The following is a 13,448-nucleotide window of genomic DNA, read 5'->3' on the forward strand; positions in this document are numbered from 1 at the left end:
GCTAAGCACCATAATCATTTAAAGCTATAAGATGGTCCTCATGTCATGTCACTGACTTATATAGTTGTGTCAGCTATAGTTTGTCTATATATACATGTATATACTATATACTTATATAGTATGTGTCGCTTGTTTTTGATGAATATCAAAGTAGAAGATACATAAATTTTGAATAAATTTTACTTGAAAAAACTGAACTCTACTGACCTGATTTCACTATAGTAGTAGTAAAATGCTTTTGATGGACCAGTGTTTGAAATTCATTGAACTAGATAAAAACTGTCCCTTTCAACTCCTGATATTACAGGTGCTTTAGATAAGTAATGTTTTTTCCTATCTGCTTGTGCAATAGATTTTATTTAACCTAAGGCCCTGACTCTATATTTCAGTTTAGTTCAGTTCAGTTGCTCAGTCGTGTCCAACTCTCCGCGACCCAATGAATCACAGCACAACAGGCCTCCCTGTCCATCACCAACTCCCGGAGTGCACTCAAACTCATGTCCACAGAGTCGGTGATGCCATCCAGCCATCTCATTCTCGGTCGTCCCCTTCTCTTCCCGCCCCCAACCTTTCCCAGCATCAAAGTCTTTTCCAGTGAGTCAACTCGTCGCATGAGGTGGCCAAAGTATTGGAGTTTCAGCTTTAGCATCAGTCCCTCCAATGAACACCCAGGATCAATCTCCCTTAGAATGGACTGGTTGGATCTCCTTGCAGTACAAGGGACTCTCAAGAGTCTTCTCCAGCACCACAGTTCAAAAGCATCAATTCTTCGGTGATCAGCTTTCTTCACACTCCAACTCTCACATCCATACATGACCACGGGAAAAACCATTGCCTTGATTAGACAGACCTTTGTTGGCAAAGTAATGTCTCTGTTTTTTAATATATTATCAAGGTTGGTCATAACTTTCCTTCCAAGGAGTAAGCGTCTTTTAATTTCATGGCTGCAATCAGCATCTGCAATGATTTTGGAGCCCCAAAAAATAAAGTCTGACACTGTTTCCACTGTTTTTCCATCTATTTCCCATGAAGTGATGGGACCAGATGCCATGATCTTTGTTTTCTGAATGTTGAGCTTCAAGCCAACCTTTTCACTCTCCTCTTTCACTTTCATCAAGAGGCTTTTGAGTTCCTCTTCACTTTCTGCCATAGGGTAGTGTCATCAGCATATCTGAGATTATTGATATTTCTCCCAGCAATCTTAATTCCAGCTTGTGCTTCTTCCAGCCCAGCGTTCCTCATGATGTACTCTACATATAAGTTAAATAAGCAGGGTGACAATATACAGCCTTGACGCCCTCCTTTTCCTATTTGGAACCAGTCTGTTGTTCCATGTACAGTTCTAACTGTTGCTTCCTGACCTGCATACAGGTTTCTCAAGAGGCAGGTCAGGTGGTCTGGTATTCCCATCTTTTTCAGAATTTTCCACAGTTTATTGTGATCCCTTTTATCTTATGAGTTTTCAAACATTAGTCCAAATTATCAACATGTTTTAGAACCTTGAATTCTATTTTTCTCCCATTTGTGTCATATGCAAATATAAAATGTATACTTTCAAATGAAACTTCCAAGTTACTTGTTAAAAATACAACAAGATTTTAGTTTTATCCTTCCACCAGGTTAAGTTTCTCTTCTCTATATAAAAGAGAGATTCATTAGAGGATCTCAAGATTGGGCAATAGAAGTGTGTGTGTGTGTGTGTGTGTGTGTTCAGTCACTCAGTCATGTCCGACTGTTTGCAGCCCTATGGACTGTAACCTGCCAGGCTCCTCTGTCCTTGGGATTTTCCAGGCAAGAATATTGGAGCAGGTTTCCATTTCCTGCTGCAGGGGATCTTCCTGACCCAGGGATGGAACTCTCAAGCCTCTTGCATCTCCTGTATTGGCAGGAGAATTCTTTACCACTAGCACCACCTGGCAAGTCCCATTAGAAGTCCGATAGGCCAACTTCTTACCCTCTACATTGTCTAAATATCACTCTCAATGTCTAGGACATTGAGAAACTCCAAATTCCTCTCTCAACAAAGTTCAATTTCTTCCAGGGCAGTTCCTGTAGAAATATCATACTATATTGAGACAAAATTTTTATATTTCTAGCTCATGCTCATAGGTTGTAGTTCTGCCCCTTAGGGACCTTCAGAACAAGTCTTTCACATCAGAGCCCTTTGAAGATTTGATGATAGTGATCATGTTTCTCCATGTCTTAACCTTTTCCTGGCTAAAAATTCCCTGTTGCTTTTATGAGATTTTTGTACAGCATAGTTTCAAGTCATGTCACCATTTCAGATATTCTCTGCTAAATTTCCTCCAAGTGACAGTCTTTTCAAAGTATGACATCTGTAACTGGGCAAAATATTACAGTTGTAGTTCTCTAGACACAGCAAAAACCAAGATGATCCAATTCACTGGAACCTAGGTGAATTCAATGGTATTTCAGTTCAGTTCAGTCGCTCAGTCGTGTCAGGAATTAAATGTAGCCCCATCATCAGCTCCTTCTGCCTTGTGTTTTCTCAACCTGACTTATTCCAAAATTAATCTAATTTTAAAAGGAAATCAGTCCTGAATGTTCATTGGAAGGACTAATGCTGAAGCTGAAACTCCAATACTTTGGCCACCTAATGTGAAGAACTGAATTCACTGGAAAAGACCCTGATGCTGGGAAAGATTGAAGGAGGGAGGAGAAGGCAACAACAGAGAATGAGATGGTTGGATGGCATCAGCGACTCAGTGAACATGAGTTTGAGCAAGCTTCGAGAGTTGGTAAAGAACAGGGAAGCCTGGTGCGCTGCAGTCCATGGGGTCGCAAAAAGTTGGACTACACTGAGCAACTTAACTGAACTGAACATTAAAAGCTGGTTAGGTTTTCCTTCAAAATTAATAAAATACCTATTTCTGGTTAAAAACTTAGAATCCTTAAAGAAATAAAGTGAAATGTGAGAGTATTCCTCCTGTTCTATATCTCTAGTCTCACTTCTTGGAAGTAAACACTACTAAAATTTTCATGAGAACCTTTTGAAAAATGTCTTACAAGTACATAAACATATGGCTCAATCTTCTTTTTTTCACATAAGTGGGAAAGATGATGCTCATAGGAAATGTACCTTTTTCAGTTATCTTGGGTACCTTCCATACCAAAATACATATTGAACTGACATTACTTTAAACAACTTTTAACATTCTCCACAACCTGATATTTAGGTTGGCTCTAGCTTTGCCATTGCAGATAACAAACCTTGCTCATAACAAACTGGTGTGCCAGAGTGGTAGGGATGTGGGGGACAGGCAAAATAAGTGAAGGGGATTAAGAGGTATAAATGTCTAGCCATTAAAATAAATAAGTCACAGGGATATGTCGTATAGTGCTGCAGTTCATGGGGTCACAAAGAGTCGGACACGACTGAGCGACTGAACTGAACTGAACTGATAGGGCGTAAAGTCAATAATATTGTAACAACTCTGTATGGTGATAGATGGCAGCTAGATTTACTGCAGTGATAATTTCATAACATACAAAAATATCAAATCACCATTAATGTACCTGAAGTTAATATTCTATATCAAATTTAATTCAATTTTAAAAAACATAAAAAAGAACTTGCTTAAGACTTTAGTGCATGGGCACCCATGTGTCTGTACTATAAGTTTCTGGAAGTGGAATTAATGAACCTAAATGTATATGTATATTTTATTTCAATAGATATTGCCAAAATGGATCTTATACACATATACACATTTACAAACATGCATACACACAACATATATACATAACATACATACAACATACAATTGGGGATGCACCCCAGACCCACTAACTCTGAATTTCAGGGTCTACTATATAAAAAATACACAGTATAAAAAAATAATTTTGCAGTACAGAAGTAGAGAATAAATTTTAGAACTTGCTCTTTGATGAAAAAAATGCTAAGTTGTATTAGTGTTTTCTGATAGCTACACCACATTGTTGATTCATACTGAGATTACTATCAACTAAAATTTCTAAGCCTTCTGGAGAGTAAATATTTACTAAGTCATATTCAGTCCATTATCTATTTTTAGATTTATTTTATAGTGCCAAAAATATGTGGTTTAATATTTTACCTATTCAGTATTACTGAATATAATAATATTCAGTCCATGTTTTGAATATTCAAATTCTTTATGGCCAGACTCTTTCAGCTAATATAGTCCCTTTAATGTCTAATTTTCAACTGAAAAAAATTAAGAACATAATTATATAATTTTATCCAAATCATTAGTAAAATACCAAAATGAGCTAGGCCAATAGCAGATTGCAGCCCAGCAGTAGAGGTCTCACTCTTGGTTAGCAACTATATATTAATCAGCCATTTTAATGATTTATTTTTTATCAGTTATAACTCAAACTAATTATATGGTAATTTTTTACATTGTTGAAAAAAGAGAGACATGCCTAAAAGATGCTGCAAAAATTCTTGTTGCAGTCTATGAATATAAAATGATTTAATATTCTAAAAACCCTGCCCATATATTGGACAAATAGTTATTGAGCATCCAATATATGCTGCATTTGTTAGGTATGTGGGATACAGGCAGTGAACAAGAAACAATAAATCACTGCCTTCATAAACTTTATAGTTGAGAGTGGACAATGTACAATAAAAAAACTAACAAAATAATATAAAATATAATTTCAAATTTAGTAGAGACTTTAAAAGAAATAAATATTGTGACATGATAGGCTATAGCTGAAGGAGTAACTAAGGCTGATGTCTGAGATGATATTTGAGCCCAGTTTTCACAAATTGAACATAACAGAAGCTGTCCATATGGCCATATGAAAAAAGCAAACTGGGAAATGATCAAGTGTGAACTCCCTCATGTGGTAGGAAGCTTATTGTGTTCTAGAAACAGAAAGGCCAAAGTGCAGAGATCTAACGCATGCAAAGGAAAATAATATGAAGTAGAGTTGACAGTTAGGCAGTAGAAATCTCATGTAAGTCCAAATAATTCATTCAAAGAACTTTGCATTTTATTGTAAAGGGCTAAGGAAAGCAATTGGTATGCTAAACATTTTTAAAATTGGGTTTTTATATGGGAAGTAGATTAGAGAGACATGAGTATGAGCTTGGAAAGCATGTAGGATATTTCTATAATCAAAGATAGAATTGATGAGGCACAGACTGATATTTTTCATCCTGTTGACAAACAACATGAAGAAAAGTATATAGATTCAAGACAAATATTTTTGGTGAAACTTATAGGGCTTGTTAATGGATTAAATATGAAAACTGGCCATTAGATATAATTAAAATATGAGTTTCACTAGCACAAGAGTTTTGTCTAAGTTGTTTTCTTTACTGTTTACTCCCCAGATGCATAAACAATACCTACCATATAGTATATGTTCAATAAATATTTATTGCCTTAAAAAAAAAAAGAAAATCTCTAGGTTTTTCCTCAGAGAAACTAGGTGAAAGGCCATGATGTTAACTAAAATCAGTAAGACTGGAGAAAAGCAAAATGAGGTGGGAGTGCAACTATTAGGAGTTCCATTTGGCTACTTTAGGTTTTAGATGTCTTCTAGGTATCAATATGGAGATGTAAAGGGAAAATTAAATATTTGAGTCTGGTCTTTAGGAAAGATTTCTGGCCTACTGAGAAAAATTGGGATGCCATCAAAATATAGCCATGGAGTTTATTGTAATTAATAATAAAATGAATATTAAAGAGTCTCTGAAGGACATTTTAAAAAGGATCTGATTATGGAGATATATAAAACATGCCTATTAATGGAAATATTTAATATCTTGAAGGAGTCACTTTTTCCTAAAATAATCTAAAATCTAAAACATTTTAACAATTTCAATAAAGAATTCTAATATGTATTTTTATAGAACTTTGTAAGTGGATACTTAAAGTTACATAAAAGAGCAGAGCAGAACAGTAATACTTTAAAGAAAGAAACAAGGCACCTAAAATTGACTAGAAGATATCAAGATGTAACCAAAAGTCACAATTAAGACTGTAACTCTTCCTGACACCAAAACCAAAGATATAACACACGCACACGAAAATTATAGGTTAATGCCACTGATGAACATAGACGCAAAAATCCTCAACTAAACATTAGCAAACCAAATTCAACAATACATTAAAAGGATCATATACTGTGAGCTGCTGCTGCTGCTGTCGTATCTGACTCTGTGCGACTCCACAGATGGCAGCCCCCCAGGCTCCCCCGTCCCTGGGATTCTCCAAGCAGGAACACTGGAGTGGGTTGCCATTTCCTTCTCCAATGCATGAAAGTGAAAAGTGAAAGTGAAGTCGCTTAGTCCTGTCCGACTCTTCGCGACTCCATGGACTGCAGCCTACCAGGCTCCTCCATCCATGGGATTTTCCAGGCAAGAGTACTGGAGTGGGGTGCCATTGCCTTCTCTGATACTGTGAGCAAGAAGGATTTATCCCAGGGACGAAAGCTGGTTCAGTATTTTCAAACAATCAATGTGATATAGCACATTAACAAATTGAACAGTAAAAATCATACGATTATCTCAATAGATGTAGCAAAACTTTTGACAGTCATTTATGATTTTAAAAAATCCAAAAAAGTGGGTATAGAGGCAATGCACCTCAAAATAATAAAGGCCATATATGACAAACTCATAGTCAACATCATATGCAATGTATGAAAAGCTAAAAACATTTCCTCTAGGATGAGGAATAAGGATGCACACTCTTGCCATTTTTATTAAACACAGTTTGGAAGTAAAAGACACAGCATTCAGACAAGAAAAAGAAATGAAAGGAGTCTAAATTTTAAGTCAAGAAGTAAAACTGCCACACTTTACAGACAATAAGGTCCAATATATGGAGAATCCTAAAGACCTATTGTAACTCATCAATGAATTCAGTAAAGTTTCAGAATATAAAATTAATATACAGAAATCAGGTGTGCTTCTATGCACTAACAACAAACTAGAAAGAGAAATTAAGAGAATAATCCAATTTTTAATTGCATGACAAAATATAAAATATTTAGAAAAAAATCTAAGGAGATAAAAGACTTTTATTAGGAAAACTGTAAAATAATGATAAAGGAATTAAAGGAGACACAGAGAGATGCCTCTCTAATATCTTTATATATCATGTCCTCGGATTGGAAGAATTATTAGTGTTGATGAAGTGAACATACTACCCAAGGCAATCTACAGATTCAACATAATTAATACCAAAATACCAGTGGCACTTTTCATAAAACTAGAACAAATAATTCATTTGTATGGAAACACCAAAGACTCCAAATAGCATACATAATCTTGAGAAAGAAGAACAAAGCCAGAGCCGTCATTCTTCCTGATTTCAAACTATATTACAAAGCACAGTAATCAAAACAGTATGGTACAAAAACAGACAAAACTTACAAACATACAACATATAAAAACAGACACATAAGTCAGTGGAACATAGAAAAGAGCCCAGAAAAAAAGTTACATTTATGTGGCAATTAATCTACAAGAGGAGAGGCAGGAATATGCAATGTGGAAAAGTATACACTCTTCAATAAGTTGTATTGGGGAAACTGGACAGCTACTTGCAAAAGAATGAAGCTGGACTATTTTCTCATACCATATATAAATTCAAAATGGATTGAAGACTTAAATGTAAGACCCAAAACCATAAAACTTCTAGGAAAAAAAATGTAGGGAGGATGCTCTTTGACATCAGTCTTAGCAATATTCTGGGGATATGTATTCTCAGGTAAAGAAAACAAAACCAAAGATAAACAAATGAGACTACATCAAACTTAAAAAGCTTTTGCACAGTGAGGGGAAACTATCAACAAAATTAAAAGCCACATACTGAATGAGAGAGGATACTTGCAAACAAAATACTCACTAAGGACTTAACATCCAAAACGTACAAAGAACTCATAAGACTCAACATCAAAAAAGAAAGAAACAGCCCAATTAAAAATGGGTAAAGAACCTGAATAGACATATTTTCAAAGAAGTATGCAGATGGCCACCAGGCACATGAAAAGATGCTCAGTATCACTAATCATCAGGGAAATGCAAATTGAAGCCATGAGCTATCACTTTACACCTGTTGTAATAACAAGTGTAGGCAAGGACATAGAGAAAAGGGACCCCTTATGCATTATTTATGGGAATGTAAATTGGTGTAGCCACTATGAAAAACAGTAGGGGATTCCTCAAAAAATTAAAAATAGAACTACCATATAATCCCAGAGAAGGCAATGGCAAGCCACTCCAGTACCTAGAAAATCCCATGGACGGAGGAGCCTGGTAGGCTGCAGTCCATGGGGTCGCTACAAGTCAGACATGATTGAGCGACTTCACTTTCACTTTCACTTTTCACTTTCACACATTGGAGAAGGAAATGGCAACCCACTCCAGTGTTCTTGCCTGAAGAATCCCAGGGACGGGGGAGCCTGGTGGGCTGCCGTCTATGGGGTCGCACAGAGTTGGACACGACTGAAGTGACTTAGCAGTAGCAACCAGCAATTCCACTTCTGGGATTTTATCCAAAGAAAACAAAAACATTGGTTTATTTATTTATTTATTTTTTGGTAATCAATTTATTTTTTATTGGAGGCAAATTATTTTACAATATTATATTGGTTGGTTTAGCCATACATTGACATGAACTCGCCCCGGGTTTACGTAAGCTCCCCCTCCTGAACCCCCCTCCCACCTCCCTCCTCCCTTTATCCTCCCTCTGGGTCATCCCCGCATGCCAGCCCCGAGCATCCTATAACATGCATCGACCCTGAAAAACATTGGTTTAAAAAGATATATGTGAGAATTCCCTGGTGGTCCAGCAGTTAGGACTCCACTCTTTCACTACTGAGGGCATGGGTTCAGTCCCTGGTTCAAGAAGTAAGATCCCAAAAGCCACAGCACAGCCAAAATAATTTTTAAGTTTAAAAAATTTAAAAAAATGAAAAGATATGGGCATCCCTACGGTCATTGCAGCATTATTTATAACAGCCAAGATTTTAAAGCAGCCTAAGTGTTCTCATCAATAAATGAGTGAATAAAGAAGATGTGGTACACACACAAACAGCACAAACACAATGGAATACTATTCAGCCATAAACATTAACTAAATCTTGCCACTGTAACAACACGGATAGACCTAGAAGGAATATGCCTAATGAGATAAGTCAGAGTAAGGTAAATATCACATGATCTCACTTATATATGGAATCTAAAAAATAAAGTATAACTGGTAAAGGATCAACTTTTTAATACAAGATGACAGCCCAGTGGTTACAACTGTTTAAAAAAAAGATTCAACCTCCTGTTAGACATAAAAATAAATTTCAGATAAAATAAAGATTTAAATGTTAAATAACAGTATTTACTATTTTAAAAGGAAAATATGGGGACTATGTAACACTTTTGTTGGAAGAATTTCTTGACAAAGCACAAACCAACATACCATGGCACAGAGTAGGTGCTCAAATGTATAATTAAAAAACTAAAAGATGAATAATACGTTCATATATAGTTCTTAAAATACTTTAGGATTAAAATATTATTTTCAAAGTTAAAGGAAAAGCCACAGTCAATAGAAGATATTTTTAATAAATCTAAGCAGTGCAATAAAAACGAGCAACCAAAAATCATCAAAGGGTTTAAGCAATTCACAAACTTTCAAAGCTAAATGGTTAATAACTGTTTTTTTAAGTGATATCTTGAGTAATCATAAAAGTATAAATTGAAACCAATGAGATATACTGAATATTATTCAGATTCAAAAAACATTTCAATAGTGACAGCATCAAGTGTTATCTATAATATGGAGAAACAAAAACTCAAACTAGTGAGGGGAATGTAAGTGATTCAGCCACTTCAGAGATCTAATTACACAGTTCTGTTCCCTATAGGACCTTATAGAAAACTGACCTCAGTTATGAGATCTCAGTTGCTGGTCCTCTAGATTACACTTCAGCCAGTTTTCGCTTGTTAATCAGCATTAAGAGAAGCAGTCACCTTACTATTTCCTAAATATTCTTACAGATGAAATCATCGGCAAAGCAAGTGAAGAATTTAACACATATTCTGCTTTTAGTAAAATTAGAATTCTGGCAGAAGTCCAGAGACATGAAATTTCTAATCATTATTATATTTCACATCTTTACAACATTTGTGGTTTTAATCAGGAAGTAATTGTCTACGTCACTTGTCGCTTATTCTAAGGCAAGAAAGGATTGACCTTATGTGTATCCTCAGTTCAGTTCAGTTCAGTCGCTCAGTCATGTCCAACTCTTTACGACCCCATGGACTACAGCATGCCAGGCCTCCCTGTCCATTACCAACTCCCAGAGCTTATTCAAACTCATTCCCATTGAGTCAGTGATGCCATCCATCCAACTCATCCTCTGTCGTCCCCTTCTCCTGTGTATCCTGAATCATAGTTTTGAGACAATTACTCATCTAGAAATAATTCCTAAGCAATATGTTACTCTGGATTTAAAAAAAATCCTGAATTCCAGACAAGACAATATTTCTTGGCTTTTTTCAAACTCATGCCTTCTTTTGATAAAAGAGGAAAAAAAACTTTCTTTTCATATGATTTGATATTTCAAATTAAATAATGACCAAAAATAAATCAGATCTGTTGGACAAAACACTGCTTTGACTTCAAACTATATCTTTCAGAAAATTCTAAGATGGTCTCTCAGGAACTGTTACAAGAACCAGGTGTTAAGTAAAGAATGAAGTGCTTAGTAAAGAATAAACTATGACCTTAGGATGAGTCATTTTATGTTTTTAATATATATATTTTAATATGTTTGCATATCTATGAAAGTCTGAAGCTTTACACATAATTTTTTATAGCTAGTTTAATGAAAGACAATTATCATACCTGTGGACACAAGGTTTCCAGGTGATTGGCAGCAACTCTTACAATCTTACTCCCATCTTCATTTGTTGACATAGAACAAGCAAGATTTGCCACCTTAAATACAAAATAATGGAAATTATCTCAAATTATCAAGGAAATGCAGAAACATCTGTTATCACACAGAAGAGCGTTTAAGTGTTCACTGAAAATTTCAGTGACAAGATCGTTTTCATAAATGTCACTGGTATCTACTTTATGGAAGCATTCAGAAATACATTAAATAACAACAACGGGCCATACAATAGTGTTTAAAGCCAAAAGGAAGACTGGTGAACGAATTTGCGGTCCTTGTACAGTCTCTTGGTATCAATATCTAACCCATAATAAGATGCTGTTATGGTTTCTTATGAGACTGAAAAAAAGTTTATCTATGGATTGAATGCTAATAAATTCTTGGACTGTTATATGACTGTGGTTTATTTTAAGTTTGTAATTGGTTTATTATTTCCTATAAGTCTATTATGCATTCTTAAGTTGCATTAAGCATGACTGTATCTTTGTTCATGTTTTATTCAGCATCAAATATGCTACAAAGCTAGGCAAATACAAGATAATTGAATTCTTCTTCCTGTTCTTGATTTTCTACTACAACTTCATAGGCACTATTTGACATTCTAGCAGTCAATTTGATTCATGCCCTTAGTAATTTTCATATTTTTTTATACATTATTGTTTTGAAACACACTGTTTTCCAGGGATATGAGTGCCGTTTAAAATAACTTGCCTTCATGGCGATGACCTAAGTCTAATGTTCATAAAGATTTTCTTTATACCATGAATAAGTCATGAGAAAGATTGTGGAATTCCTTCCTTTTCCTTTGAACTTCAGTCTTATTCAACATCCCCTGTGCTAGCAGGTGAGTGTTCATGTACACAGGCAATGTTTTCTCGGATCTACAAAGTATGTTACTGCCTCCATCACTGCAAAGAGATCGCTTTCCTAACAATCATTTTCTTCATGTCTCAGTTATTATATACTTTAACAAAAGGCAGTTTTTACTGATCAAATCCAAAATCCAATCAGCTGCAGAGAAACTTCACTTAAACTGCATGTGTTGGAAGTGAACAACAAATGTATCTTTGGATGACTATCTGTAGAATACCAAAAACTGTTACTTAGATGGATTTACAGACTTTGCTTATTTTTTATAGCATTACTTTAAATACATTGGCAGTGAAACAACTCCTTGGTTTGCAGTTCAGTTAAGTTGATCAGTCGTGTCCAACTCTTTGCAACCCCATGAATCACAGCACACCAGGCCTCCCTGTCCATCACCAACTCCCGGAGTTCACTCAAAATCATGTCCATCGAGTCAGTGATGCCATCCAGCCATCTCATTCTCTGTCATCCCCGTCTCTTCCCACCACAATCCCTCCCAGTATCATGAAAAACAGCCATACATTATTTAACTGTGGAATGGCATTGATCACTTTATTAATGTGCATGGAAATGGCTTACTTGAAAAGGTCTTTTGTTGGCTTGAAGGTCACAATGCCTCAACTTTCAAATCAGCCACATAATTAGCACATTTGTGATTATTTGAAAAGGGCAGTCGCTTCTATACCTCACACCATTCTTAAAACCCCACTCACAGAAAGTAAAAATCAGCAGTCTAATCCCTTTAATAAATTTTATAATAATTTGCAGTATACTTGCAGAAAATAGCTGTCTGGAAATTTGAGCACTGTTTGTTTAAGTGGAAATTTAAAATTATTGGCTCAAACTTTTGGTCAAATAGATGAATGTTGGTTAACCCAAACTTTAAAAATTATAGAAAGATACTCTCTATAGACACTTTTTAATTTCTTTAATTTTATATTCAAATATAGTTGATTAATAATTTTATATTCAAATATAGTTGATTAATAATTTTATGTCAGTCTTAGGTGTACAGTAAAGGGATTCAGTTATATATGTATCTATTATTTTTAAAATTATTTTCTCATTTAGGCTATAACAGGACATTAGAGATACAAAGGGAATATTTCATGCAAAGATGGACTCAATAAAGGACAGAAATGGTAGAGATCTAACAGAAGCAGAAGATATTAAGAAGAGGTGGCAAGAATACACAGAAGAACTGTACAAAAAAGATCTTCACGACCCAGATAATCACAATGGTGCGATAACTCACCTAGAGTCAGACATCCTGGAATGTGAAGTCAAATGGGCCTTAGGAAGCATCACTAGGAACAAAGCTAGTGGAGGTGATGGAATTCCAGTTGAGCTATATCAAACGTGAAAGATGATGCTGTGAAAGTGCTGAACTCAATATGCCTGCAAATCTGGAAAACTCAGCAGTGGCCACAGGACTGGAAAAGGTCAGTTTTCATTCCAATCCCAAAGAAAGGCAATGCCAAAGAATGCTCAAACTACCACACAATTGCACTCATCTCACACACTAGTAAAGTCATGCTCAAAATTCTCCAAGCCAGGCTTCAGCAATACGTGAACCATGAACTTCCAGATTTTCAAGCTGGTTTTAGAAAAGGCAGAAGAACCAGAGATCAAATTGCCAACATCCACTGGATCAT

The 13,448-nt window shown here is 35.5% G+C and overlaps 1 protein-coding gene across 3 annotated transcripts in view; it reads right to left on the minus strand.

The window, feature by feature from the left end:
- The window catches only part of CTNNA3 (catenin alpha 3), a 1,978,275-nt gene that overhangs the window by 738,282 nt on the left and 1,226,545 nt on the right, over positions 1–13,448 (minus strand). For all 3 annotated transcript variants that reach the window (XM_055425631.2, XM_055425630.2, XM_088841920.1), the window contains one exon: positions 10,875–10,967. In XM_055425631.2, the coding sequence (XP_055281606.2) occupies positions 10,875–10,967 (93 nt within the window). The remainder of the gene's footprint in view (positions 1–10,874; positions 10,968–13,448) is intronic.

The sequence above is a fragment of the Moschus berezovskii genome, chromosome 12, assembly GCF_049115385.1.
Source record: "Moschus berezovskii isolate FMDL1 chromosome 12, NW_MosBer_1.0, whole genome shotgun sequence".
Lineage (NCBI taxonomy): Eukaryota > Metazoa > Chordata > Mammalia > Artiodactyla > Moschidae > Moschus > Moschus berezovskii.